This window comes from Hemiscyllium ocellatum, chromosome 11 (genome assembly GCF_020745735.1).
Source record: "Hemiscyllium ocellatum isolate sHemOce1 chromosome 11, sHemOce1.pat.X.cur, whole genome shotgun sequence".
Classification (NCBI taxonomy): Eukaryota; Metazoa; Chordata; class Chondrichthyes; order Orectolobiformes; family Hemiscylliidae; genus Hemiscyllium; species Hemiscyllium ocellatum.
This window is the reverse complement of record NC_083411.1, coordinates 92,633,020-92,660,040: the sequence shown is the minus strand read 5'-3', so window position 1 is coordinate 92,660,040 and position 27,021 is coordinate 92,633,020. Positions and strand designations below refer to the sequence as shown.

The following is a 27,021-nucleotide window of genomic DNA, read 5'->3' as shown; positions in this document are numbered from 1 at the left end:
AGTAGAGCATGAGAAATGTCTGAATCACAAAAGGTTGGATGAGATTTTCAAATTGTTTATTTGATTTTAAGAATAGATTTTCCATCTTAACAAAATAAAACTAAAATGTTTTAATGTCTTGATCTGTTATTGCTAGGAAATCTTGGTGTATAAATGTTCAACATGTTAGTGTATAGTTATTTGACCTTGAATTTTAATTGCACTTTTATTTTTTTAATTGTTATCTCTCAAATGATTCTTATATTCAAAGTCTTCAGATTGTAGATTTAGTATAAAGCCGAATTATAGCTGCTTGCATTTATTCCATGAGGCATATATAGTATCCCTACAATGTGGAAAGAGGCCATTCAGCCCATTGAGTCTGCACCTACCCTCCAAAAAGCATCCCATCCGGACCCTCCCCTCCCATAACCAAGCACTTACCATTGGCTAATCCACCTGACCTGCAGATCCTAGACATTAAGGGGCAATTTAACATGGCAACTTCACCTAGCCTGCACATCTTTGGACTATGGGAGGAAATCAAAGCACCTGGAGGAAACTCACACACGTGTGCAGAACGTGCAAACTCCACACAGTCACCCAAGCTGGAATTGAACCTGGGTTCCAAACAATGTGAGACAGCAGTGCTAACCACTGAGCCACTATACAATATCTTCCTGTAAGTTAAATATACAATGAAAAGGGAGACATTCAGTTGAGTTGTTTAATAAGATTGTGGTATTAAATCATTTTCTTTGTCCCATTGATTGAACTTTCAAATAATTATCTTCTAACAGATTAAAGTAAGGCAAAAACGCTCTCTAAAGCGCTCAGCGTTAATGCTCGATTCTGATTGGAGCCCATCACCAAAGAAGCAACGTGATCATTCAACCCACTGGAAAAAGCGGACATCTTCAGTTACTCCTGTAAAATATGCAACAGTGCCACGGTCACCATGTGCTCAAGCAGAGACATCTGCAGGCCAGCAGTCACAATCTGAAACACGAAAGTTAATAGTAAATAAGAATGCTGGCGAAACACTGCTGCAGAAGGCTGCACGATTAGGCTATGAGGTAAAAGTTGTATTAACATAGTATTGACCTTTTTAATTTTATATATCTTCTCAGAAGGACCTTGTTCTTTCCAGAGTCATCCCTACCATTCGAAACTCATTTTTGACCTCTTTATTAAACCTCTTCTTTGCTTTGTGGTCCAACTGAATGAATTACACATGTGACATGCCCTGCCTAGTTGTCTCTAAATTACATTGGTGTCTTATATTCTAGGTAACTGACATTTTGATATTTGCTGGAAAAGTGAAAGTGCACCAAAAAGTCTGCTGCATTCATTTTAATTCAATTGCATTCTTTTCATTAAGTTCAGGTTGTAACTTCATTTTTTTCATAGTAATGCAACTTGCTGAAATATGTATTATCTTAAAAATATATCTAGCCCCGATTGTTTTCTTCACTGGCCATAATAATATTTTACAGTTGAAAACTTAATTTCTGAAAGGATTCAGGATCACTTTGGAACTGTGATATTTATGAATTATGTACTGTTATGGCCATGTGCCAGGCTTGTCCTCAGAGTGGTCTGTGGACTGAGAATTTATATAAACTTGTTTGTAGCCTCTTGTGATGCTTCTACTTTGAAATAAACAGCAGAACAGCTTCATGCTTTAAACAAGATAAAAGACTGGTTCATTACAGAGCTATTGTTGGAAGTTATTTCAGTAAGAAGTGATAAATATTAGCTATATAACGGTGCTGTGGCTTTCCTGATTTATTTTGTCCTGATTTTTTTGACAAGAGGTTGTAGGGTAGAGTGGAGAGCTAGCCACTGAAGACCAAGGCCGTGAGGCCTTGGGTTTTTTAAAAAAGTTGGAACGATAAAAGCATCCTGCATCTGGCCAGCTCTCTCAGACCAAGCTTTCAAGTTTTTTTTTTAGTTTTTAGGTTTAGCTTTAAACCAAAGCTATTGGTGTCGCAAAAGTGTTGAAAGTTTCAGTGAATGTCTCCTAGCTGCTACTCTCTGAATTTTCTCTTAATGTTTTTTCCTCCTGGATTGGAGAACTACATGTAAGAATCTGTGTTTGAATTTTCCTTTTTGCCAAGATGTGTGTTTGTGGGGTGTTACAATATCGGAGCAGTTAATTAACAATAGTTACTGTATTTATTATTCTGTTAAGTTTCTGATTCAGTTAGGTTATTCTAAATTTCTTTTTCTTTGGTGCTGTTTTTTAACGACAGTGTTTAAATAAATTGTTTTGCTTAACATTGGGAATAGCCACTTTATACTTGCCATTAAAAATAAGAGGTTAGGGTCTAGGCTCTCTTCTTCAAATATTTTGAGGGGGTCTGGTCTGCTCCAAAGCAAATTGTAGGCTCTATGATTCCAGGTTGGGTTTAAGATTGTTGGATTCAAAGGCTGCAACTGGTAATTGTTGGTGTCTTTTATTTTGGGTATTAAATTAGGTGGTTTAAACAGAGTGTGCCTTGAGTAGTAATGGCTCTTTCAGTCATTAAGAGTTTTCTGGGAGCGGAAGAAGTGACTTTGGGAGATTTATGAGAAGTGAGCAAAGCAAACCTGTTGGAATTGGCAAACGAGGCAAACAACATTGGGATTGGGGTTGCTTGTGTCTGTGAGGAAAGGGGAGATAGTTGTGGCAGTTGCGTAGCATTTGAGTTGCAGGAAATGCCATCAGAATATTTGGAGATGGCTAAAATTCAATTGCAAATGAAGCAGCATGAATTAGATGCAAGAGAAAGGAAATGAAACTGTTTGAATTCAAATTAAAAGGAGAAGAAAAAGAAAGAAGAGGAAGGCCCTCGCAGAGAGAAGAAAAGCAGAAAGAGAGTTTGAACTTAGATGTTGGCAATTAGAAAGGAGAGTTGACTTAAAAGGGCGGAGGTGTAGATAAAAGATAGGCCTAGTGAAAAGTCGAAATGTGTGGTGCTGGAAAAGCACAGCCGGTCAGGCAGTATCCGGGGAGCAGGATAGTCGACGTTTCAGGCATAAGCCCTTCATCAGCAATGGAGGATAGTGATGGAGAGCAATCCCATGGGCCTGGTTGGGAATTTATTCAAATATGTCCAAGCATTGCCTTCTTTCGATGAGAAGAATGTAGAAGCCTTTTTCATTTCATTTGAGAAAGTGGCTAAACAAATGAAATGGCGTGAGACCATGTGGGTATTATTGACCCAGACAAAGTTGATAGATTGAGCTAGTGAAGTATTTGCATCACTATCCGACGAGGTATCTGGATAGTATGAGGAGGCGAAAAATGCCATCTTAAGTGTATATGAACTAGTGCCAGAAACCTACAATGTTTCAAGAATTTAAGGAGAGAGCCTGGTCAAATGTACATTGAGTTTGAAAGGATCAAAGTAAGTAATTTTGATAGGTGAATAGATCAAGATCAATAGATATGACGCATTTAGACAATTATTATAGAGGAGTTTAAAAATTCACTTCTGAAGTAATAAGAGCTCTTGGAAGAACAGAGTTAAACTGCAAGATTCGCAGCTGAAATGGCTGATTGATTGAGTTGGTTCTTAAATCAATGTTTGGCTTCCAACATCAATTTCAATAGATAGAAATTGGGGAAAAGATAAATTTTTAGTTGGTAAGAGAAAAGGATGTCTCATTAAAGATAGTTTACCACAGGATGAAAAGGAAACCCGTGAGGGGGAAAGAGAAGTGAGAAAAGCGCAGGTGTTTTCACTGCAATAAAGTAGGCAGCATGAAGTCGCAGTACTGGTAGTTTAGGAAAAGCACTGCGAGGATAGTTGTGGGAAAACTGGATAAGCCAATTAATTTTGTTGAAGTGGTAAGGGAAAGCAAAGTGGAAGCTAAAAAGCTGCACCAGAATATACAATCTGTTTAGGGGTTGGTTGAGAAGAAGGTGTCAGATCTGCTTAAACCATTTATTTACAGGTGTAAGGTTAACTCGTATTTGTCAGGAGGAGCAGGTAAAGAAATTACAATCTTAAGAGATACAGGAGCATGTCAATCATTGATGGCGAGAGATGAGATATGTAATTCAGAAGGACTATTGCCAGAAAAAGTGGTAATGTGTGGAATTCATGGTGAGATGAGAGGGACTGTATTATGTGAAGTGAGATTGGAGTGTCCGGAGAAAAGTGGAGAACTTGTGTTAAGAGTACTTGAGGAATTCTCGGCTCCAGAAAAACAATATGTCCTTGGTAATGATATAGCTGGATCTCAGGTGGGAGTGCTGCTTACTATGGTTGACAAGCCAGTGAAAAATCAAGCAACTACGGTATTACAGGAAGCACATCCTGGGAATTTTTCTGACTGTGATAACAAGATCACAAAGCTACAGGTTAAAGCAGGAAGAGAAATTAAAGAATAAAGATAAAGAAGTTGAAGTACAATTATCAGAGGCTATGTGTGATCAAAGAGATGTGAAAAAACATGAATAGATGGAGGGCAAAGTGGATATTGTTAGTTCAGAGAAATTAACTAAGTTATAACAGAAAGATGAAAAACTAAAAGCAGTTGTGTCAAAAAGCATTATCTGAAGAAAGATATCCCAAAATGTTACTATCTTAAAAATGAGTCTTGATGAGGAAATGCAGAACTTTGCGTAATTGGGCTGTTGATGAATGGTAGAAATTTCATCAAGTTGTATTACTGATGGGTTATAGAAAGGTGGTGTTGCGGGTAGCACATGAATTACATATAGGAGGTCATTTGGGAGTAAGGAAATCCAAGCCAAAATACAAAAGTGTTTTTTTACTGGCCTGGACTGCATAAGGATTTAATTAAATTTTGCCACACAAGTCATACATGTCAGATAATTGGAAAACCTCAGGTAATGATAAAACCAGCACTTTTCCATTCCCTTATTAGAGGAACCTTTTAATTGATTGTGTAGGACCCCTACCTGAAACAAAAAGTGGGAATCAATATTTGTTGACCATAATGGATGTGTTCACTAGATTTCCTGAGGCCGTTCCATTGTGCAGTATCACAGCTGAAAGAATTGTACAAGAGTTTTTTTCACAAGGTATGGACCACCCACCGACATATAATCAGATCAAGGGTCACATTTTACATCAAAATTATTCAGGAAAGTTATGGATAACTTAGGAATAAAAAAAATCAAATCCACTGTGTACATCCAGAGTCACAGGGAGCATTAAATTTTAAAGACCACGTTAATGGCTTACAGTCAGGACTCTGGATTGGGATAAAATAATTCCATTTTTACTTTTTGCAATAAGGGATGCACCAAATGAATTACCAAAATCAGTCCATTTGAATGAATTTTTGTGTATGGGATGAGAAGACGGCTGAAATTCCCTAGGGCAAAATTGGTGAGTCAGAGTTCAGAGACTATATTTGGACTATATGCCAAATTTTAGGGAAAGATTAAATAGAGTGGATGAATTGGCCAGAAAACATTTAGAAGTAACACACCATCTGATGAAAAAAGAAGCAGACAAGAAATCAAAAATTTGCAATTTTGCTCGTGGAGTTAAAATGTTAGTGTTACTCCTAGTGGTAGTTGAACCTTTAAAAGTAAGGTTTAGTGCACCTTATCAAATCGAAAGGAGGTTGAGTAAGGTGAATTATTTGATAAGAATACTTCATAGAAAGAAACTTCACAGATTATGTCATGTGAATATGCTCTAAAGAAGTTTTGATAGGGAAGAAAAGCACAAGGACAATGTATTGTAAACAGTAACACAGTGAAGAACTAAGTTCAGAGGATTCTGAATTGGTCATTCCTCAAATTAAATTGGATGATGAAGTTCTCAAAAATTGGGATAAATTATTGAGGTAACTCCAGAAGAAAATCGAAATGACTTAAAAGAATTATTACAATCACGTGGGAAGATATGTGGAATACGCTGGGAAGTACTAATCTAATTAAGCATAATGTAAATATAGGAAATGGTGTTCCAATTAAGTAACGTCCTTATAGACGTAACCCTCCAAAGTTCAAGTTCAAAAAGAGATTGAACGCATACTTCAAGACAATATAATCAAAGTGAGTTACAGCAACTGAAGCTCATCCGTAGTAACGGTACCACAGAACCAGATGGCACCCAATCATTATATGTGAATATTGCCAAGTCAATGCAGCTACAAAGTCTGATTCATATCCTATTTGGAAGACTGCATTGAGAAGGTGGGACAAGCAACTTATATTTCAAAGTTGAACTGACTCAGGATACTAGCAGGTACCTTTATCTGAAAGAGCAAAAACAATTTTGGCTTTTGTGACACTGAATGGACTATACAATTTAAAGTCATGCTATGAAAAGTGTGAAGGACACATTTCAAAGACTAACCAATAAAATCACTTCTGGATTACTCAATTATGTGTGTTCATCAATGACCCAGTGATTTTTAGTCACACATGGAAGGAACATTTACAGCATCTATTGGAATTATTCAATAGATTATTCAATATTGGTGGATCCAAAGAAAGGGAATTCATGGATTGCTTACAGTATGGCTTTTTGGAACAACTTGTCATGGAGCCCACAAGGGAGCAGGCTATTCTTGACCTAGTGCTTTGTAATGAACCAGACTTTATAAAAGATCTTAAAGTAAGGGAACCCTTAGGGAGCAGCGATCATAATATGGTAGAGTTCAGTCTGCAGTTTGAAAGAGAGAAGGCAAAATCGGATGTAATGGTGTTACAGTGAAATAAAGGTAATTATGAGGTCATGAGAGGGGAACTGACAAAAATAGACTGGAAGTAGAGCCTAGCGGGGAAGACAGTAGAGCAAAAATGGCAGGAGTTTGTGGGTATAATTGAGGACACTACAAAGGTTCATCCCCAAGAAAAGAAAGATTAAACGGGGAGGGATTAGACAGCCATGGCTGACAAAGGAAGTCAGGAAATGTATTAAAGAAAAAGAGAGATCCTATAAAGTGGCCAAGAGCAGTGGGAAATCAGAAGATTGGGAAGGCTACAGAAACAAACCGAGGATACCAAAGAGAGTAATAAGGAAGGAGAGGATCAAATATGAAGGTAGGCTAGCCAGTAATATTAGAAATGATAGTAAAGGTTTCTTTCGATACATAAGAAACAAACGACAGGCAAAAGTAGACATTGGGCCACTTCAAACTGATGCTGGAAGCCTAGTGATGGGAGATAAGGAAATAGTAGGAGAACTTAACAAGTACTTTGTGTCAGTTTTCACAGTGGAAGACATGAGTAATATCCCAACATTTAAAGGGAGTCAGGGGGCTGAGTTGAGTATGGTTGCAGTTACAAAAGAGAAAGTGCTAGAAAAGCTAAAACGTCTTAAAATTGATAAATCTCCTGGCCCTGATGGGATACACCCTAGAGTTCTGAGAGAGGTGGCTGAGGAAATAGAGGAGGCATTGGTTGAGATCTTTCAAGAGTCACTGGAGTCATGGAAAGTCCCGGATGATTGGAAGATCACTGTTGTAACCCCCTTGTTCAAGAAAGGATCAAGACAAAAGATGGAAAATTATAGGCCAATTAGCCTAACCTTGGTCGTTGGTAAAGTTCTAGAATCCATCATTAAGGATGAGGTTTCTAAATTCTTGGAAGAGCAGAGTCTGATTAGAACAAGTCAATATGGATTTAGTATGGGGAGATCATGCCTGACAAACCTGTTGGAACTCTTTGAAGAGGAGACAAGTAGGTTAGACCAGGGAAACCCAGTGGATATGGTCTTTCTAGACTTCCAAAAGGCCTTTTGATAAGGTGCCACATGGGAGGCTGCTGAGTAAGATGAGGGCCCATGGTGTTCAAGGTGAGCTACTGGTATGGATTGAGGATTGGCTGTCTGACAGAAGGTAGAGTGTTGGGATAAAAGGTTCTTTTTCGGAATGGCAGCCGGTGACGAGCGGTGTCCCGCAGGGTTCAGTGTTGGGCCACAGCTGTTCACATTATATATTAATGATCTGGATGAAGGGACTGGGAGCATTCTAGCGAAGTTTGCCGATGATACGAAGTTAGGTGGACAGGCAGGGGAGGCTGCAGAAGGATCTAGATAATTTGGGAGAGTGGTCCAGGAAATGGCTGATGGAATTCAACATGAGCAAATGCGAGGTCTTGCACTTTGGCAAAAAGAATAAAAGCATAGACTACTTTCTAAATGGTGAGAAAATTCATAAAGGCAAAGTACAAAGGGATCTGGGAGTGCTAGTCGAGGATTCTCTAAAGGTAAACATGCAGGTTGAGTCCGTGATTAAGAAAGCGAATGCAATGTTGTCTCTTATCTCAGGAGGGTTGGAATATAAAAGCACCTTTGTGCTACTGAGACTTTATAAAGCTCTGGTTAGGCCCCATTTGGAGTACTGTGTCTAGTTTTGGTCCCCACACTCAGGAAGGACATACTGGCACTGGAGCGTGTCCAGCGGAGATTCACACGGATGATCCCTGGAATGGTTGGTCTAACATACGAGGAACGGCTGAGGATCCTGGGATTGTATTCATTGGAGTTTAGAAGATTAAGGGGAGATTTAATAGAAACTTATAAAATAATACATGGCTTGGAAAAGGTGGACGCTGGGAAATTTTTTCCATTAGGCGAGGAGACTAGGCCCCGTGGACACAGCCTTAAAATTAGAGGGGGTCAATTCAGAACAGAAATGCGGAGACATTTCTTCAGCCAGAGAGTGGTGGGCCTGTGGAATTCATTGCCGCAGAGTGCAGTGGAGGCCGGGATGCTAAATGTCTTCAAGGCAGAGATTGATAGATTCTTGATGTCTCGAGGAATTAAGGGCTATGGGGAGAATGCGGGTAAGTGGAGTTGAAATGCCCATCAGCCATGATTGAATGGTGGAGTGGACTCGATGGGCTGAATGGCCTTACTTCCACTCCTATGTCTTATGGTCTTATTCGATTGACTTCAGGAGGCAGGCTTAGTGATAAACATGATTAAGAGTGAACACGCAAAAGTCCAAGTCATGTTCCTGGGACATGTTGTTGGACACGGACACGGCCATATGGCCCCATGGAATGTGAAAACAAAGGTTATTGTGGAGTTTCCATGCCATCAACAAAGGCAACAGTACTACGATTCCTAGGATTGAGTGGGTTTTATTGGAAGGTTGTACCGAATTTTAGCAGTGTGGTTGATCCACTGACTGCCATACTGAAGAAGTGCAGAAAATTTCACTGAATGGTGGACTGTCAGACTGATAGCCTGAAAGTTATGTTAACCACTGCCCCAGTTTTAGCCCCGCCTAATTATGCAAAGCCATTCAAAATGGCAATCGATGTGAGTGATATAGGTCTCGGTACTGTACTCTTACAAGAAGTCAATTAGAAGAATGAAATACCTATTGGGTATTTTTACAGAAAATTGAATACTCATTAACAGAAATATTCCACAATTGAGAAGGAAACCTTGAGCTTAGTGTTGGCATTACAATATTTCAGCATTTATATTGGCAGTAATGTGTCTGAGACAATTGTAAATACTGATCATAATCCATTACTGTTTTTGGAAAAATTCAGGGACAAATTCCAGACTGTTTAGTTGGAGCTTATGGTTGCAGCCATTCAATCTGAAAATTATACACATGGTTGGGCAAGAAAACATAATTGCTATTGTGTTGTTGCGACTTTGAAGTAAGACAGAGGTGTTCAATGGCAGGTGTAAACAACAGAAATAGATTGTAGTACTGAATGTTTCCATGGTTAAAGTCAATGTAATGTATATATATTGTGGGATACTAATAGAATAAGATTAAAGGTTTTAAAAATGAAGTCATTTTTGTATATCGATTAGTTCTTGATTTTTAAGAGAGCAGGTGTGATAGAACATAGAACAATACAGCACAGAACAGGCCCTTCGGCCCACAATGTTGTGCCAAACATTTGTCCTAGCTTAAGCACCTATCCATATACCTATCCAATTGCCGCTTAAAGGTCACCAATGATTCTGCCTCTGCCACTCCCACAGGCAGCGCATTCCATGCCCCCACCACTCTCTGGGTAAAGAACCTACCCCTGACATCCCCCCTATACTTTCCACCCTTCACCTTAAATTTTGTCCCCTTGTAACACTCTGTTGTACCCGGGGAAAAAGTCTCTGACTGTCTACTCTATCTATTCCTCTAATCATCTTATAAACTTCTATCAAGTCACCCCTCATCCTTCGCCGTTCCAATGAGAAAAGGCCTAGCACTCTCAACCTATCCTCGTATGACCTATTCTCTATTCCAGGCAACATCCTGGTAAATCTCCTCTGCACCCCCTCCAAAGCTTCCACATCTTTCCTAAAGTGAGGCGACCAGAACTGCACACAGTACTCCAAATGTGGCCTTACCAAGGTCCTATACAGCTGCACATCACTTCACGACTCTTGAATTCAATCCCTCTGCTAATGAATGCTAATACACCATAGGCCTTCTTACAAGCTCTATCCGCCTGAGTGGCAACTTTCAAAGATCTATGAACATAGACGTCAAGATCCCTCTGCTCCTCCACCTTACTGAGAACCCTACCGTTAACCCTGTATTCCGCATTCTTATTTGTCCTTCCAAAATGGACAACCTCACACTTGACAGGGTTGAACGCCATCTGCCACTCCTCAGCCCAGCTCTGCATCATATCTAAGTCCCTTTGCAGCTGACAACAGCCCTCCTCACTGTCCACAACTCCACCAATCTTCGTATCATCTGCAAATTTACTGACCCACCCTTCGACTCCCTCATCCAAGTCATTAATAAAAATTACAAACAGCAGAGAACCCAGAACTGATCCCTGCGGAACTCCACTTGTAACTGGGCTCCAGGCTGAATAGTTACCATCTACCACCACTCTCTGACTTCGACTGGTTAGCCAGTTCTCTATCCAACTGGCCAAACTTCCCACTATCCCATGCCTCCTGACTTTCCGCATAAGCCTACCATGGGGAACCTTATCAAATGCCTTACTAAAATCCATGTACACTACATCCACTGCTCTACCCTCATCCACATGCTTGGTCACCTCCTCAAAGAATTCAATAAGACTTGTAAGGCAAGACCTACCTCTTACAAATCCGTGCTGGCTGTCCCTAATCAAGCAGTGTCTTTCCAGATACTCATAAATCCTATCCCTCAGTACCCTTTCCATTACTTTGCCGACCACCAAAGTAAGACTAACTGGCCTGTAATTCCCGGGGTTATCCCTATTCCCTTTTTTGAACAGGGGCACAACATTTGCCACTCTCCAGTCCCCTGGCACCACCCCCATTGACAGTGAAGACAAAAAGATCATTACCAAGGGTTCTGCTTCCCACGTAATCCTAGGATATATCCCATCAGGCCCGGGGGACTTGTCTATCCTCAAGTTTTTCAAAATGCCCAACACATCTTCCTTCCTAACAAGTATCTCCTCTAGCTTACCAGTCCATTTCATACTCTCCTCTTCAACAATACGGTCCCTCTCATTTGTAAATACTGAAGAAAAGTACTCATTCAAGACCTCTCCTATCTCTTCTGACTCAACACACAGTCTCCCACTACTGTCCTTGATCGGACCTACCCTTGTTCTTGTCATTCTCATGTTTCTCACATACGTATAAAAGGTCCTTGGGGTTATCCTTGATCCTACCCGCCAAAGATTTTTCATGCCCTCTCTTAGCTCTCCTAATCCCTTTCTTCAGCTCCCTCCTGGCTATCCTGTATCCCTCCAACGTTCTGTCTAAATCTTGTTTCCTCAACCTTATGTAAGCCTCCTTCTTCCTCCTTACAAGACATTCAACCTCCCCCGTTAACCAAGGACCATCTCTTTCCTGCCTGACAGGTACATACATATCAAGGACACGTCGTATCTGTTCTTTGAAAAAGTTCCACATTTCAACGACATCCTTCCCTGACAGCCTATGCTCTCAACTTATGCTCCTCAGATCCTGTCTTGCAACATCGTATTTACCCTTCCCCCAATCGTAAAACCTGCCCTGTTGCACGCATCTCTCTCCATAACCAAGGTGAAAGTCACAGAATTGTGGTCACCATCACCAAAATGCTTACCCACTAACAAGCCCATCACTTGTCCTGGTTCGTTACCAACTACCAAATCCAATATGGCCTCCCCTCTGGTCGGATAATATGCATACTGAGTTAGAAAAGCTTCCTGGAAATACTGCACAAACACTGCCCTTTCCAATCTACTTGATCTAAAGAGCTTCCAGTCAATATTTGGGAAGTTGAAATCGCCCATGACTACACCCAACAACGTGACTGCTCCTTTCCTATTTCTGACTTCAGTCCATACTACCTCCAAAGGCAGATCCCCCTCAAACTGCCTTTCTAATTAGCAACGCCAGCCCCCCTCCTTTTTTACCACCCCCCCCCTAATCTTACTGAAACATCTGTAGCTAGGAACCTCCATCAACCATTCCTGTCCCTCTTCTATCCAAGTTTCTGTGATGGCCACAACATCGTAGTCCCAAGTACCGATCCACGCCTTAAGTTCACCCACCTTCTTTCTGATACTCCTTGCGTTGAAATATACACACTTGAGCCCATCTCTGTGTCCGCAAGTATTCTCTGTCAGTGCTACCTTCTCCACAGCCTCACTACATTCTTGGACATCCTGAAAAACAGCTAACCTACTTGCTGGAGTACAAGTCCGGATCCCATCCCCCTGCCAAATTAGTTTAAACCCCCCCCCCCCCGAACAGTGCTAGCAAACCTACCTGCCAGGATATTGGTGCCCTTCTGGTTCAGGTGCAACCCGTCCTGCTTGTACAGATCCCACCTTTCCCAGAATGCAGTCCAATTGTCCAAATACCTGAAGCCCTCCCTCCTACACCATCCTTGCAGCCATGTGTTCAACTGCACTCTCTCCCTATTCCTTGCCACACTGTCACGTGGCACCGGCAACAACCCAGAGATGACGACTCTGTCCGTCCTAGCTTTTAGCTTCCAGCCTAACTCCCTGAGCTCCTGAATGACCCCCCCACCCTTCTTCCTACCTATGTCGTTGGTGCCAATTTGCACCACGACTTCTGGCTGCACACCCTTCCTCTTAAGGATTCTGAAGACACGGTCCGAGACGTCTCAGACCCTGGCACCCGGGAGGCAACAAACCATCCGAGAGTCTCGCCCATGTCCACAGAACCGTCTGTCTGTCTCTCTAACTATGATGTTGTAGCTTTCAAGAGGTTATTTTATCCTGATTTTTTTTTGGATTAACAGTTGAGTGATAATACCACAAGGTCTCTGCCTCCCCTTAATATGTCATTGATCATTAGTTCAGTAGGTCCTTGTGATGCTGGTCAGTCCAGTCTCAGAGCTGCATCTCCATCCACACCTAGAAGGTGAAAATGGTCCTTGACCTTCAAATCATTGGCATTTGTTTTTCAGGTTCATTTTTTTTTGTACTTCCACTTAACAACAGGTGCTCTTAAAGAGTTATGTCCCTTCATACAGAAGTTTCCTCCAAGTTGGTTTCTTCTGCACGAAGGTCTCCTCTGCATTGACATTGCAATTCTTGAGGGAAGCCTTCAGGGAGTCCTTGAAATACTTCCTTTGCCAATGGTCAAGAGGGTCAAGTTCTTCAGAGTGATGATCACCAACAATCTCTCCTGGACCACCCATGTCTATGCAATGGTCAAAAAAGCACAACAACACCTCTTCTTCCTCAGGAGATTAAGGAAATTCAGCATAAGGACCCTCACCAACTTTTACAGATGCACCATAAAAATCATCCTATCTGGATACATCACAGCTTGGTACAGCAACTACTGTGCCCATGACCATAAGAAACTTCAGAAAGTTTTGAACATAGCCCAGACCATCATGCAAGCCAACCTCCCAACCATTAACTCCATCTACACCTCTCATTGCCATAGAGAGGCAGCCTACGTTATCAAAGGCCTCTCCCACTCACTTATAATCTCTTGCAATCTCTTCCGTCAGGCAGAAGATACAAAAGAATAAATACACGTACCAAAACGTTCAAGAACGACTTCTTTTCCACAGTTATTAGACTTCTGAATGGACCTGTCATATTTCAAATCTAATACTGATCTTGCTTCTTCTGCACCTTCTTTGCAGCTGTAACTTTATATTGCTTGCTCGATGTAATCACCCTTTGATCTTTGTATGGTGTGATCTACCTGTACTGCATGCATAACATAAATCAAATCTTCTCATTTGAGTGCTTTCCCTGAGCTGGGGGATGAAGATGTGCTCTGGTAGTCATAACGTAGAAATTCTAAGATGTCCTGGCCTGGTGTGGCTGGTTTTGTGACCTTTGCGTTGATGCTGGTACTATTAGCTGCTTCAAAGATGCTGATGTTAGTAAGTCTGACTTCCTAGCTGATGCAAAGAATCTGTATCAAACAGCGTTGATGCTACTTCTTAACGTTATTGAGAAGTTATTAACGTTGTCTAAACATGGTCCAAATTTCTGAGCCGTTTCAAACAATCAGAAGGATCTTGGTATCAACACAATGTCACAATCAAAGACTCTTATCCTTGAGCACTCAGTGCTGAGCTTTTTATCCTAAACTATTCGTTCAACTTCATCTGCTTTTGGTTGTGTTTGATTGATGCTGGGGAGTGTATGAGATGGTAGTCTATCTGACAGTCATCTGCAGCATTCATCATTTTGGGTAATGAGGACATCCTTTTTAATTCATTCATGGGATGAGGGCACCGCTGGCTGGACCAGCATTTATTGCCCTTCTCTGATTGCCCAGCAGACAGTTAAGAGTCAATCACATTGATGCGGAGCACATGTAGGCCAGGTACAGATGGCAGTTTCCTTCCCTAAGGGATATTTGTAAACTAAGTGGCTTTTTCCCCTACAATCGATTCATGCTTATCATTTAGACTCTTAATTCCAGATTTTTAAAATTTGAACTTAAATTCCGCCATCCACACAGAACATTACCTGGGTCTGGGGACGAACAGTCCAGTGATAATACCAGTAGGCGATGACCTCCCCTTTTGGTCTCAGATGATCAAACCATGATGTAGTCCATCATGTGGGAGAATATGAGGACTGCAGGTGCTGGAAATCAGAGTCGAGTGTGTGGTGCTGGAAAAGCACAGTAGGTCAGGCACTACACATCAGAAGAATCGACGTTTTGGACATCAGCCCTACATCAGGAATTAAGTCCTCAAGGGTGATTCCTAATGAAGAGCTTATGCCCATAACATCAATTCTCCTTTTCCAGCACCACACTCTCGACATAGTTCATCATGTGTCAGTGCTTTGATCATGGTTGCTTCCATGTCTTCTTGGTAGAACAGTGTGTTGGTGATGACCAGCTGATGTTCAGCACATTTGGCTATTTGAATCCCATTGGGTTTGGAATGTGGTTCCTTTCCAACCTTGGTGTTGAAGTCCTCAAGGGTGATAATTTTATTTTCTTTAGGAATGTTGGCGAGTATGGTATCCAGGGTGGAGTAGAAGTCTTCTTTGGACTGGTTTGTGTCACCAAAGATTGAAGACATCCATGACTGTTGTCTGCTAGTTATTGCTGAAAATGTGTTGCTGGTTAAAGCACAGCAGGTTAGGCAGCATCCAAGGAAACAGGAAATTCGACGTTTTGGGCCAGAGCCCTTCATCAGGAATGTCCCTGTTTCCTCTCTCCGATCACTGCAGGCATTCTGTTGTGTGTCTGGTGAGAGTTGAATTCTTTTTGTGTGGAACATCTTTTTAAAATATGAGAATGCAGATACATATTCCTTGACAGAAAAGGTAGTTCAAGTAACAAGGAAACCTCAATGACTAGGCCATATTTATCTGGTATTGCAGACATTGATATCAGACGAATGTCTTCTGTCTGGAATGCCACTGGGGGGTTGTTTTGGATTGTGCTTTGCCTGGTTCCTCCCCTCCAACCTTGCCATCATCGGTCACCCTGCCAGGAGTTGAGCACTCCTGATGGCTTCACTCTCAGGATCGATGGAACACTTTCCCTAATAGCAAACACAATACAATGTTTTGTCATTTTTTTTCAATATGGGAGTATCACATGTTGGAAACTTTCAAGCAGTTTTAAGACGTTATCTTTTAAAGAACAACAAGAAAACCAAGGGAAAAAAAATTACATTTGCTTTTGGGAATAAACAGTCTTTTCACAAAAAAGAAATATACAGTCAATGCATGATCATTTCATCCAAATCACTTCCATAGGAGATGGGTGTCATTAAAGTTCTATCTGAGTGGTTGCATCCAGTACTGCACTGTTCTGTCGTGGTGAAAATGACGTTCCTCCTGCTCAACATCCTGATCTTTGTCCTCGGATGAATGTTGCTGCTCTCCTCGTTCTTCGTTGTTCATCACATAAGCTCTTTGTCTACTCCAGTTGTACAAAACCCAGCATGCAAAAATTTATGGCACACCTTTGTCAGTACTGTGCTGCATTCCCTGCCCCCACCCAGCCTCATCTTCAGGTGGTGTAGCATCTACTCCATGGTGATCGTGGTCAAAGAATGGGCTGTATTGTTTCTAACCTCATCCTCCGTTCAGGGAGTCATAACAGAGCCAGCAGCCATGGTTGCAGAGGGTATATCTTGAACCAGTAACCATCCCGTAAGGCTTCCGGTCATTGAAATGAAGCAGGAACGTGTGAGTTCTTAAGGGTGTTGGTGTCATGGTAGCTTCTAAGGTACCAAATTCTAAGATATGGTACCAATGATCACAGATAACTTATATTGATGTACTGGTGAACTAGTTGTTGGAGTGCCTTTTACTGTCACAGGAGATCACTCTTGCAAATGCAATAATCTAGTAATTGCTAGATTAAATCATTGAGCAACATTAAATGATCAAATGATGAAGAATAGTCACCGTGATGATGTAAGCAAATGCTGCACTACATGCAGGCACAGCAATGCAATAAATGAGAGAAAATATTGAATAGTATTGATTAAGAGTTCCAATATGACTAAGCCAGTATGCTTGAATAAACACATTGACATGCATTAAACAATTTTGAAGCAAGTTAAAAAGCAAACATTAGGTTTTGACTCCAGCCCAGAGAAGTGGTACTCTTGTGGCATTTTACTGATGTAGATCAAATACAACTTTAATTAATGTTCTGACTGGGCTCATAACATAAAATGTGCTGAATGGCATTGAGTATATGATGGAAAAGCAGAAAATGGTGAAATATTTAGTGATTAGGTAATACGTGGGCGACACAGTACTAACCACTGTGCCTCACAGCGCCGGAGACCCAGGTTCAATTCCCACCTCAGGTGACTGACTGTGTGGAGTTTGCACATTCTCCCTGTGTCTGCGTGGGTTTCCTCTGGGTACTTCGGTTTCCTCCCACAATCCAAAAATATGCAGGTTAAGTCAATTGGCCATGCTAAATTGCCCGTAGTATTAAGTGAAGGAGTGAATGTGGGGGAATGGGTCTGGGTAGGTTGTGCTTCAGCGGGTCGGTGTGGACCTGTTGAGCTCAAGGGCCTGTTTCCACACTGTAAGTAATCTAATCTCAAAAAAGCACTGTGGAGAAAGGAACAGAGTTGATTTTCCAGATTGATCTTTTGTCAGAACTACGAAAGGTTAGAAATGTTGGATGGACTTTACAGATCAAATGGTCTTCTATGTCATTGTCACTCTAAAATGACTCTATAATATGGAAAAAGAGACCAAGGAAATCCCATCTGTGAACAGAGAAGAACTTATTCCAGGAGATTCCTGAAAGAAAAGTAGTAGTATGTTAAATATTAATTCAAAAGAAAAATACTGTCATTGCCACAGCACACCAATGCCACAAGTATAGTATGCAATTGCTGGCATGCGATAATGTCACTTATATGCAAGGCAGTTTGATGAAGCTGAGTTTGCATGTATTCCCCTTGCAAAATAGAGTCATTTAGTATTGCAGACCTTGCATTAAAGCTTCAATTTAATTTCAACTACATGAAAAAAACCTGACTGCTCTGTTTGTCCAAATAAATCGTTGGAAAAAACTGACCACAGTTAGAGTTTCATTAGTACTGTTCCACGTATGCCTGTTTGTAAGTTACCTTCCCTGATCCAGTAATACAAGATGAACATTGCTTTGCTAACTCAATACTATTGGAACTGGATTAACAACTGTATGGTAATATTAGGTCACAGGGTTAAAGAGTTAAGGAATTCAGGTGCTTTGTGTGTAAGCAAATGTTCTTTGTTTTTGTTGCAAAGATCTCAAACCTCACTTTTTCACCTGAATTTTAATTGAAATTTATTAGTTTTCAATATGATCTGGTCTTGAAATACATCATGTTTTGTAGTCTGGAATTTCTATCACTAAATTCCTGGCATTTACTTCCAAATTAATTATATCTTACACAGTCTTCTTGTGGAGTTTATAGTCCATGATCCAACAGATTTCTTATCAATGGAAGTTTGAAAAAAATAATTTTGCATGGTGAGGCAACCTGCCCCATGATTAGCTAATTGGACAGAAAATGATGAAAGAATTAAAGCTATCTTCAGAGAACTGGTACAGAGAAGATTGGCTTTAAGTAAACAATAGTCTGGAATAATGTACTCTGGTCATTTTCTTCAACTATAGATACATTCCTGAACTTTATGCTAAGTGAAGATGCTGTTTTAAAAAAATGAAATTACTTAGAGTTGTGAAATAAGTTCAAAGGTAAGGATTTTAAGGTGAACAGTACAAATAGGCTTAAGAAACCCAATGAGAAAGAATTGAGAGGTATAGCAGGAAATTGGGTAGGTCAACCTTGTTAAAGCTGTTGTTAATTTTCCACAAATTAGAAATGTTCTTACAATTTTGTTCATTGGAAGTGCAAAGAAACATGGCATGAATTTTACCTTAATGTTGTTACCTAGTTTTGTACATGTTATCCCAGAATTGTCAAGCTCAAATTTCACAAAAGGAAATAATATGTTGGACATTTTCTTTTTAATTAACCAATGTTCCTCCACCATAAATGATAGGTTCCAGTATACTATGCAAAGTTTGCTAATTCAATTAATGTAACCTAAGTGATATAACTTACAACAGCATCCCTTTCCTCTGTACTGTTCAACAGCTCTACTGGAAAATTCATTGTGGACATCAAATAAGCAAAGGATAAATTTTAGCTGAAATACGTTTTACCATTTCTAGCATTAAACAATAAATATTTGCATTAATCAGACACGTTTTGGGACCTCAGGACATCCCAAAATGCATTGCACTCATCAGATGTTTCTGAAGTGTACTCAAGACATTACAATAAATATGGAGATTTAATTATCTTATGATCAGTTTTAGTGGTTTTATTGTTTGAGGAATAAATGTTCCCTCGAAAAGCAGGAGAACTCTGTTACTCTTATTTGCATTATGCTACTTGATCTTTTACAGCTACTAAGACACCATTGATTTAGCATCTCATCCAAAAAAAAGTGCTTTCAATATTGCACCAATTTCTCAGGCAGTGTCAACCCAGATTACATATTTTAAGTCTCCACCGTAAGGCTTGAATTCCAGACTTTCAAATTGTAAGATCACACACAAAAGAATGGCCATTTTGGCCAAGGAATAAAAACCAGTTGTTGATAGCATGTGGAGCTGGAAAAAGCACAGCAGGTCAAGCAGTATTAGAGGAGCCGGGAAGTCAATATTTCAGGTCGGAACCTTCCATCAGTCCTGATGAACGATCCCAACCTCAAACTTCGACTGTCCTGCTCTTCTAATGCTGCCTGACCTTGTGTGCTTTTTTCAAGTCCACACTTTATCAACTCTGACTTTCCAACATCTGCAGTCTTTACTATATCCGAGTAGCACATGTCAGTATCTCAGCAAAATAACTGAGCATATTAAGGAGATAAATTGTATGTGGATTTTTAATTAATTGGTGTGATTTGAATCTACATCTGTCTTCCAAAGTTACAAACAATGGTCAGAATTTGTCCTGTCGTCTTATCAAAGTGGATTTTTTTCTGATGCTTTTATAACATCCTGCATATTTGATCTCTCATGTAGGATGTAGTTATCTACTGTTTGGAGAACGCCATTTGTGATGTCAATCACCGGGATAATGCTGGGTATACAGCATTGCACGAAGCTTGTGCACGTGGCTGGCTTGATATTGTCACACGGCTCCTAGAGCATGGAGGAGATGTGAACTGCAGTGCGCAGGATGGTACCAGGTAAGGTTGCTATAAGTGATTTTGGTATTGTGAATGTTGTACGTTCTGCAGTGATGACATTAGCATTGGAGAAGGAAGGTCATTCCCAGAATTCACTAAAAGCAATTACAGTACAGATATAGCACATTTAGAAATGGAACAATCCTCACAATGGTCCCCCTGTAAGTCTGTCTGTGCATTTTATATCTGCATTAGATGAAATCCTTAAATGTATTGATGTTGATCATTCCATTAAATAATCCTCATGTCGAGAGGGTACCTGTACTGCTTAACATCTAATCAAATAAATGTGTGACACAACATGCAGCAATTGTATTCCTTTATGCTAAAATGAACAAATGCTGTCATTCACATGGACTGAAAACATTAAAATAAAATAGGGCCACTTACACCTTTTCTCAGCAGTATTTATCCACACATGTCTTTCTGTTCCCTCTTCATTCTGGATATCAAGGATTGGCAACCTTGGCTGCTGATTTAAACTTTATGTTCCAATCTCTGTATGATTCATTTTAATAAGACTATCTTGATGCAATGTAAGAGGATTTTTAACCTATCAAGATAGTTCGGTGTCTGTGCATGTAGCAGGTTTAGTCAGCTGAACTGCTAGCATTTGAAGAAACCAACAGGCACCCTCTAACTTCCATTTTTAACCTTTGCATGTTCTTCAAAATGTAGCACATTCACAGTGGCTCAGATAGATCTGCCATTTAAATATGTTAAGTGCTCACCATGTGAAATTTGAGTCCCAGACTCTGACTTTGACTCTGGGTCTCCTGGACTTTATGAAACTCATCAAGTAAAACAAAAGAAAACCACTGTGGGAATTATCAGAACTCTTCAATTAATAGACAGCAAAAGCTTTTGACTCTGAAGTCTGACAATTGTTTCCTTGCCGAAATGAAAGGATTTTGCTCACAAGGCATGTTCTGATTGTGTGTACCTTCACTACTTTGGAGGTGATACCCAATATTTTTAAAGGTTATTTCTGGAACCATGAGGTTTCTTGCCTTTGATTTCCACTTCCCAGCTGTCACCATTACAGCAGTATGGGAGCAGTTTACACAATTTAACCATGGACCAATGATGAGGATTGAGAAGAGCAGCAGTAACACCAATAGTTGCAAGAGCAGTATTTGCAAGAACAACAGCAACCGCCTTCTCAATCATCTGCAGTTCCTCAGGAAAGAGGAACCAACCACAGAGTTCTACATTGCAGGCAAAATTAGTTTCCTCGACTTTGCTGTGTACAAATGCTCAGCCTTGCTCTCACTTTCCCAGCAAGTATTGTTGACCTGTTTGAGTTTATTTCCTGGTTGAAGATGCTTTCTGTTTAAAAATGATGAAGTCTTAATGTGGTAGGTAATCTTATTGTGTTACGATCTATCATATATTTGCAATCCCTTGTTGGCTCTGTAGTATTGCCCTGTTGCTGATTTCTTTTTCTAATTATTAAATATTTTGAGCTACAGTTGACATTACAACTTGATTTTAAATACAACTTACCGTTTTTATGTTTTAGACCTATTCATGATGCTGTCGTGAATGATAACCTGGATGTTGTCCATATTCTTCTGTCGTATGGTGCAGATCCCACCCTTGCTACCTATTCGGGTCAGACGGTTCTGAAGATGGCTCATAGTGAGCCAATGAAACAGTTTCTTTTAGGTATGTAGCCTATGCTACTCACTTAATATCCAAATTTGTAATGCTTCAATTTATTCAGATGTAAAATATATTTTGACATTTTCAATGTGCTCATGATACATGTGACAGTCAGCAAAACAATTTTTTTATTGTAATATGCCAGGCATGAAGTATTTTTGAAACATTAAGTTAAATAACAATTATAACAAAGCTAATTTATATGGTATCCCCTCCCTCAAGCATTTGAGCTCAAATGAGGACACAAATACTAATGCTTCAATTAAGTATTGACAGAGTACTGCGTTATCTGAGGTGCTGTCTTTCGGATTAGACGATAAACTGAAGCCCCATCTAGCTGTTCATCTGGATGTGAAGTAGCACGTAACAGAATTCAAAGATTAGGGAGCTGCTTCTTCTTGCAACATTTGCTCCTCCTTTTTTTGTGAAAACATGCTGTGCACAAATCAGCTGCTGCAGTTGTGCAGTGACTGTAGTTTGAAAGTACCTGATTGAAGCACTTGATTTGAGAATGTGAAAGGGGAAATGAAAGAGCAAATGGCTTTTTTGGGTCTGGAGTGATTTTTATATAAACTACAATATTAAGTATATAAACTTAGATCAAAGAAAATTCCATTAACATAGCTGTGGCACTTTTTCAATTGGTTCACGCCAAAAGATGTAGGAACAGAAGTAGACCATTCAGTCCATCAGGACTGCTTCAGAATTCAGTGAAATCACAGCTGATGTGATAATCCCCAACTCTACTTTCCTGCTTATTCCCTTAAATGCTTGTTTTCTTTAGTGATTAAGGGTCTATCTCAGCCTTGAATGTACTTAATGACTCAGCCTCAATAATCCTTTGCAGTAAGTAATTCCACAGATACACTGAGCAAAGAAATTCCCCCTCATTTCTGTTTTAAATGTGAAACCTTTTATTCTGGAATTATACCCTCTGGACCTAGACACTCTCACCAGGGGAAACGACCTTTCTTCATCTACCTTTCAAGTTCCCTATGGTTCTCGTATATTTCAATAAGATTGTTATCATTCTTCTAAATTCCAGTGAATGCAGACTCATCCTACGCAACCTCTCCTTGCTTAGGGAACCTTCTGTAGTCTGTCTGCAATGCCTGTATATCCTTCATTAGGTATAAGGCCAAAACTATTCAGTGTTCGAGCTGTGTGGTCTGACTAGTGCATTGTAAAATTTTAGCAAAGTGTCCCTACGTTTACTCCAATCTCTTTGAAAAAGGGACCAATATTCCATATATTTTCCCTATTACCCACTGAACTTGGATGCTAAGTACTTGTGATTCATGCATGAAGAGTCCCAAATCCCTCTGTTCTGCAGCTTTCCGCAGACTTACTCTATTTAAACCCTATTCAGTTCTACTATTCATCTGGCCAAAATGCATAACCTCACATTTTCCTACATTATATTTCATTTACCAAGTTTTTACCATCTTGTTTAACATGTTTGTATCTCTTTAGAGGCTGTTAGAGTCATCCATACTACTTGCCTTCCCACTTATTTTTGTGTCATCCGCAAACTTGGCCATAAAACATTCGCTTTCTTCAAGTCATTTAGATATATTGTAAATAATCGTCACTTCACATTTATCCCTTTTGCTGATCTACTCGTTACAGGTTGCCATTCTAACATTGTCCCCCTTATTCCAATTTTCTGTCAAAGAGTCATACAGCATGGAAACCAACCCTTTAGTCCAACCAATCAGTGGCAAAAGTTCCCAAATTAAACTAGTCCGGCCTGTCTGTGCTTGGCCCTTTTCTCTCCAAACTTTTCCTATTCGTGAACTTATCTAAATTTCTTTTAAACATTGTAACTGTACCTGCATCCACCATTTTTGCTAGCAGTTCATGCCACAAACAAGCCACTGTCTCTTTGGGAAAACAAAAGTCAAAACAACAGCACTTTTAAAAGGGAGAAAGACAGACAAAGGCAGCCAGCACATGGTCTGTAAGGAAGAGAGATAAAAAAAATCCACACTGCTAACTGACACAGCAGTGAATCTGCACACTTACTGCTGTTTGAATTCATGTATTGCTGGACATCACAGTGTCTAGGAAAATTTAAGAAACCGCTAAATTCACATCTGATCTTGGAGGAGTCTGTTTGGGAAAGTTCACAGCACAGAAACAGATAAGTAAATAGTTTTAAGTATAGCCTTGCTGTAAATCTATATTAGTGAGTAGAGTGAGTTCTTTCTTGATTATATGTTTTTATTGGGATCTGTCTCTTGATTAAATTTTAAATATAAGCCATAAGCATTAAGTTAGCCTGGAGCAGTGTTTTGTAGAGCAATAAGATGGTGCTAATTTCTGACTCTATAGAATGGAAGGAGCAAAATGGCATTTAGTAGAATGATATGCTCTTCTTATCAGATGTAGGAGTTTTGGGAGGGTTTAAGGGTTTCTGAGGATTAGATCTGCAATAAATGTCATTGGTTGTGATTCCTCGAGTAAAAAATGAGGTCTGCAGATGCTGGAGATCACAGCTGAAAATGTGTTGCTGATCAAAGCACAGCAGGCCAGGCAGCATCTCAGGAATAGGGAATTCGACGTTTCGAGCATAAGCCCTTCATCAGGAATGAGAGAGAGTAGCCAAGCAGGCTAAGATAAAAGGTAGGGAGGAGGGACTTGGGGGAGGGGCGATGGAGGTGGGATAGGTGGAAGGAGGTCAAGGTGAGGGTGATAGGCCGGAGTGGGGTGGGGGCGGAGAGGTCAGGAAGGAGATTGCAGGTTAGGAGGGCGGTGCTGAGTTGAGGGAACCGACTGAGACAAGGTGGGGGGAGGGGAAATGAGGAAACTGGAGAAATCTGAATTCATACCTTGTGGTTGGAGGGTTCCCAGGCGGAAGATGAGGCGCTCCTCCTCCAGCCGTCGTGTTGTTATGTTCTGCCGGTGGAGGAGTCCAAGGACCTGCATGTCCTCGGTGGAGTGGGAGGGAGAGTTAAAGTGTTGAGCCACGGGGTGGTTGGGTTGGTTGGTCCGGGCGGCCCAGAGGTGTTCTCTGAAGCGTTCCGCAAGTAAGCGGCCCGTCTCCCCAATATAGAGGAGGCCACATCGGGTGCAGCGGATGCAATAGATGGTGTGTGTGGAGGTACAGGTGAACTTGTGGCGGATATGGAAGGATTACAGGTGAACTTGTGGCGGATATGGAAGGATCCGCCACAAGTTCACCTGTACCTCCACACACATCATCTATTGCATCCGCTGCACCCGATGTGGCCTCCTCTATATTGGGGAGACGGGCCGCTTACTTGCGGAACGCTTCAGAGAACACCTCTGGGCCGCCCGGACCAACCAACCCAACCACCCCGTGGCTCAACACTTTAACTCTCCCTCCCACTCCACCGAGGACATGCAGGTCCTTGGACTCCTCCACCGGCAGAACATAACAACACGACGGCTGGAGGAGGAGCGCCTCATCTTCCGCCTGGGAACCCTCCAACCACAAGGTATGAATTCAGATTTCTCCAGTTTCCTCATTTCCCCTCCCCCCACCTTGTCTCAGTCCCCTTTTTGCCCTCCTGATTTCTCTCTTATCTCTTAAAGCAGAGAACAAGGTAGGACTGATTAAATTAAACCTAATTTATTTCAATGCAAGAGGCAAAATAGGAAGGGCAGATGAACTGAGGGCATGGTTAGGAACATGGGACTGGGATATCATAGCAATCACAGAAACATATCTCAGGGATGGACAGGACTGGCAGCTTAATATTCAAGGATACAAATGCCTTCGGAAGGACAGAAATGGAAGCAAGAGAGGAGAGGGAGTGGCGTTTTTGATAAGGGATAGCATTACAGCTGTGCTGAGGGAGGATATTCCTCTGTGCTGAGGGAGGATATTCCCTCAACTCAGCACCGCCCTCCTAACCTGCAATCTCCTTCCTGACCTCTCCACCCCCACCCCACTCCGGCCTATCACCCTCACCTTGACCTCCTTCCACCTATCCCACCTCCATCGCCCCTCCCCCAAGTCCCTCCTCCCTACCTTTTATCTTAGCCTGCTTGGCTACTCTCTCTCATTCCTGATGAAGGGCTTATGCTCGAAACGTCGAATTCCCTATTCCTGAGATGCTGCCTGGCCTGCTGTGCTTTGATCAGCAACACATTTTCAGCTTGGTTGGGATTCCTGTCAGATTGAATGGATTTGTTGGAGCAACAGTCAGAGGCAATGAGGAATTTACAAGACCTAGGGGGTGTGATGGATGGCAGTTATATGGAGTGATAAAAGCCACAGATGCAGTCAGGTAGATAGGTTAACTCCAAGGAAGGTAGGAGAAGTAGGCGGATAGTACAGGAGTCTTCTGTGGCTATCTCCATCTCAGGTATGCTGTTTTGGAAAATGTAGGAGGTGATGGACTTTCAGGGGAATGTAGCATGAACAGTCAAGTTTCTGATATCAAGTTTGGCTCTATTGTAATTAGAGGTACGTCGGGTTCCAAGAGATCAATTGTGTGAGGGGACTACCTCTAGTCAGGGACACAGACAGGTGTTTCTGCGGCCAGCAGTGAAAATCAGAATGGTGTGTTGCCTCCCTGGTGCCAGAATCAAGGATGCCTCAGAGAGGGTGCAGAATGTTCTCAAAGGGGACAGGAAGCAGCAGGACATCATTGTATACATTGGTACCAACGATATAGGAAAGGATAAGGATGAGATTCTGAAGGAAGAATGTAGAGAGTTTATAAAGGAGGTCCTCGAGGGTAGTAATATCTGGATTACTCCAAGTGCTACGAGCTAGTGAGGATAGGTATAGGAGGATAGAGCAGATGATGCATGGCTGAGGACCTGGTGCATGGAAGAAGGATTCACATTTTTGAATCATTAGAAACTGTTTTGGGGTACAAGTTACCTGTACACGAACAATGGATTGCACCTGAATTGGAAAGGGACTAATATGCTGGCGGGGAGATTTGTGAGAACTGCTCGTGAGGATTTAAACTAGTAAGATGGGGTGCTGGGGAGGGGGAGCCAGGAAGATAGTGAGGAAAGAGATCAATCTGAAGACTGATACAGTTGAGAAAAGAAGTGAGTCAAACCGTCAATACAGGCAGGAACAAAGCAGAGAACAAGGTAGGACTGATTAAATTAAACCTAATTTATTTCAATGCAAGAGGCAAAATAGGAAAGGCAGATGAACTGAGGGCATGGTTAGGAACATGGGACTGGGATATCATAGCAATCACAGAAACATATCTCAGGGATGGACAGGACTGGCAGCTTAATATTCAAGGATACAAATGCCTTCGGAAGGACAGAAATGGAAGCAAGAGAGGAGAGGGAGTGGCGTTTTT

The 27,021-nt window shown here is 41.0% G+C and overlaps 1 protein-coding gene across 2 annotated transcripts in view; it reads left to right on the top strand.

Annotated features, from left to right (window-relative positions):
* bcorl1 (BCL6 corepressor-like 1) overlaps positions 1–27,021 on the top strand; it is a 175,612-nt gene that overhangs the window by 124,382 nt on the left and 24,209 nt on the right. For both annotated transcript variants that reach the window (XM_060832260.1, XM_060832261.1), the window contains 3 exons: positions 780–1,055; positions 19,890–20,056; positions 21,579–21,724. In XM_060832260.1, coding sequence (XP_060688243.1) covers positions 780–1,055; positions 19,890–20,056; positions 21,579–21,724 — 589 coding nt within the window. The remainder of the gene's footprint in view (positions 1–779; positions 1,056–19,889; positions 20,057–21,578; positions 21,725–27,021) is intronic.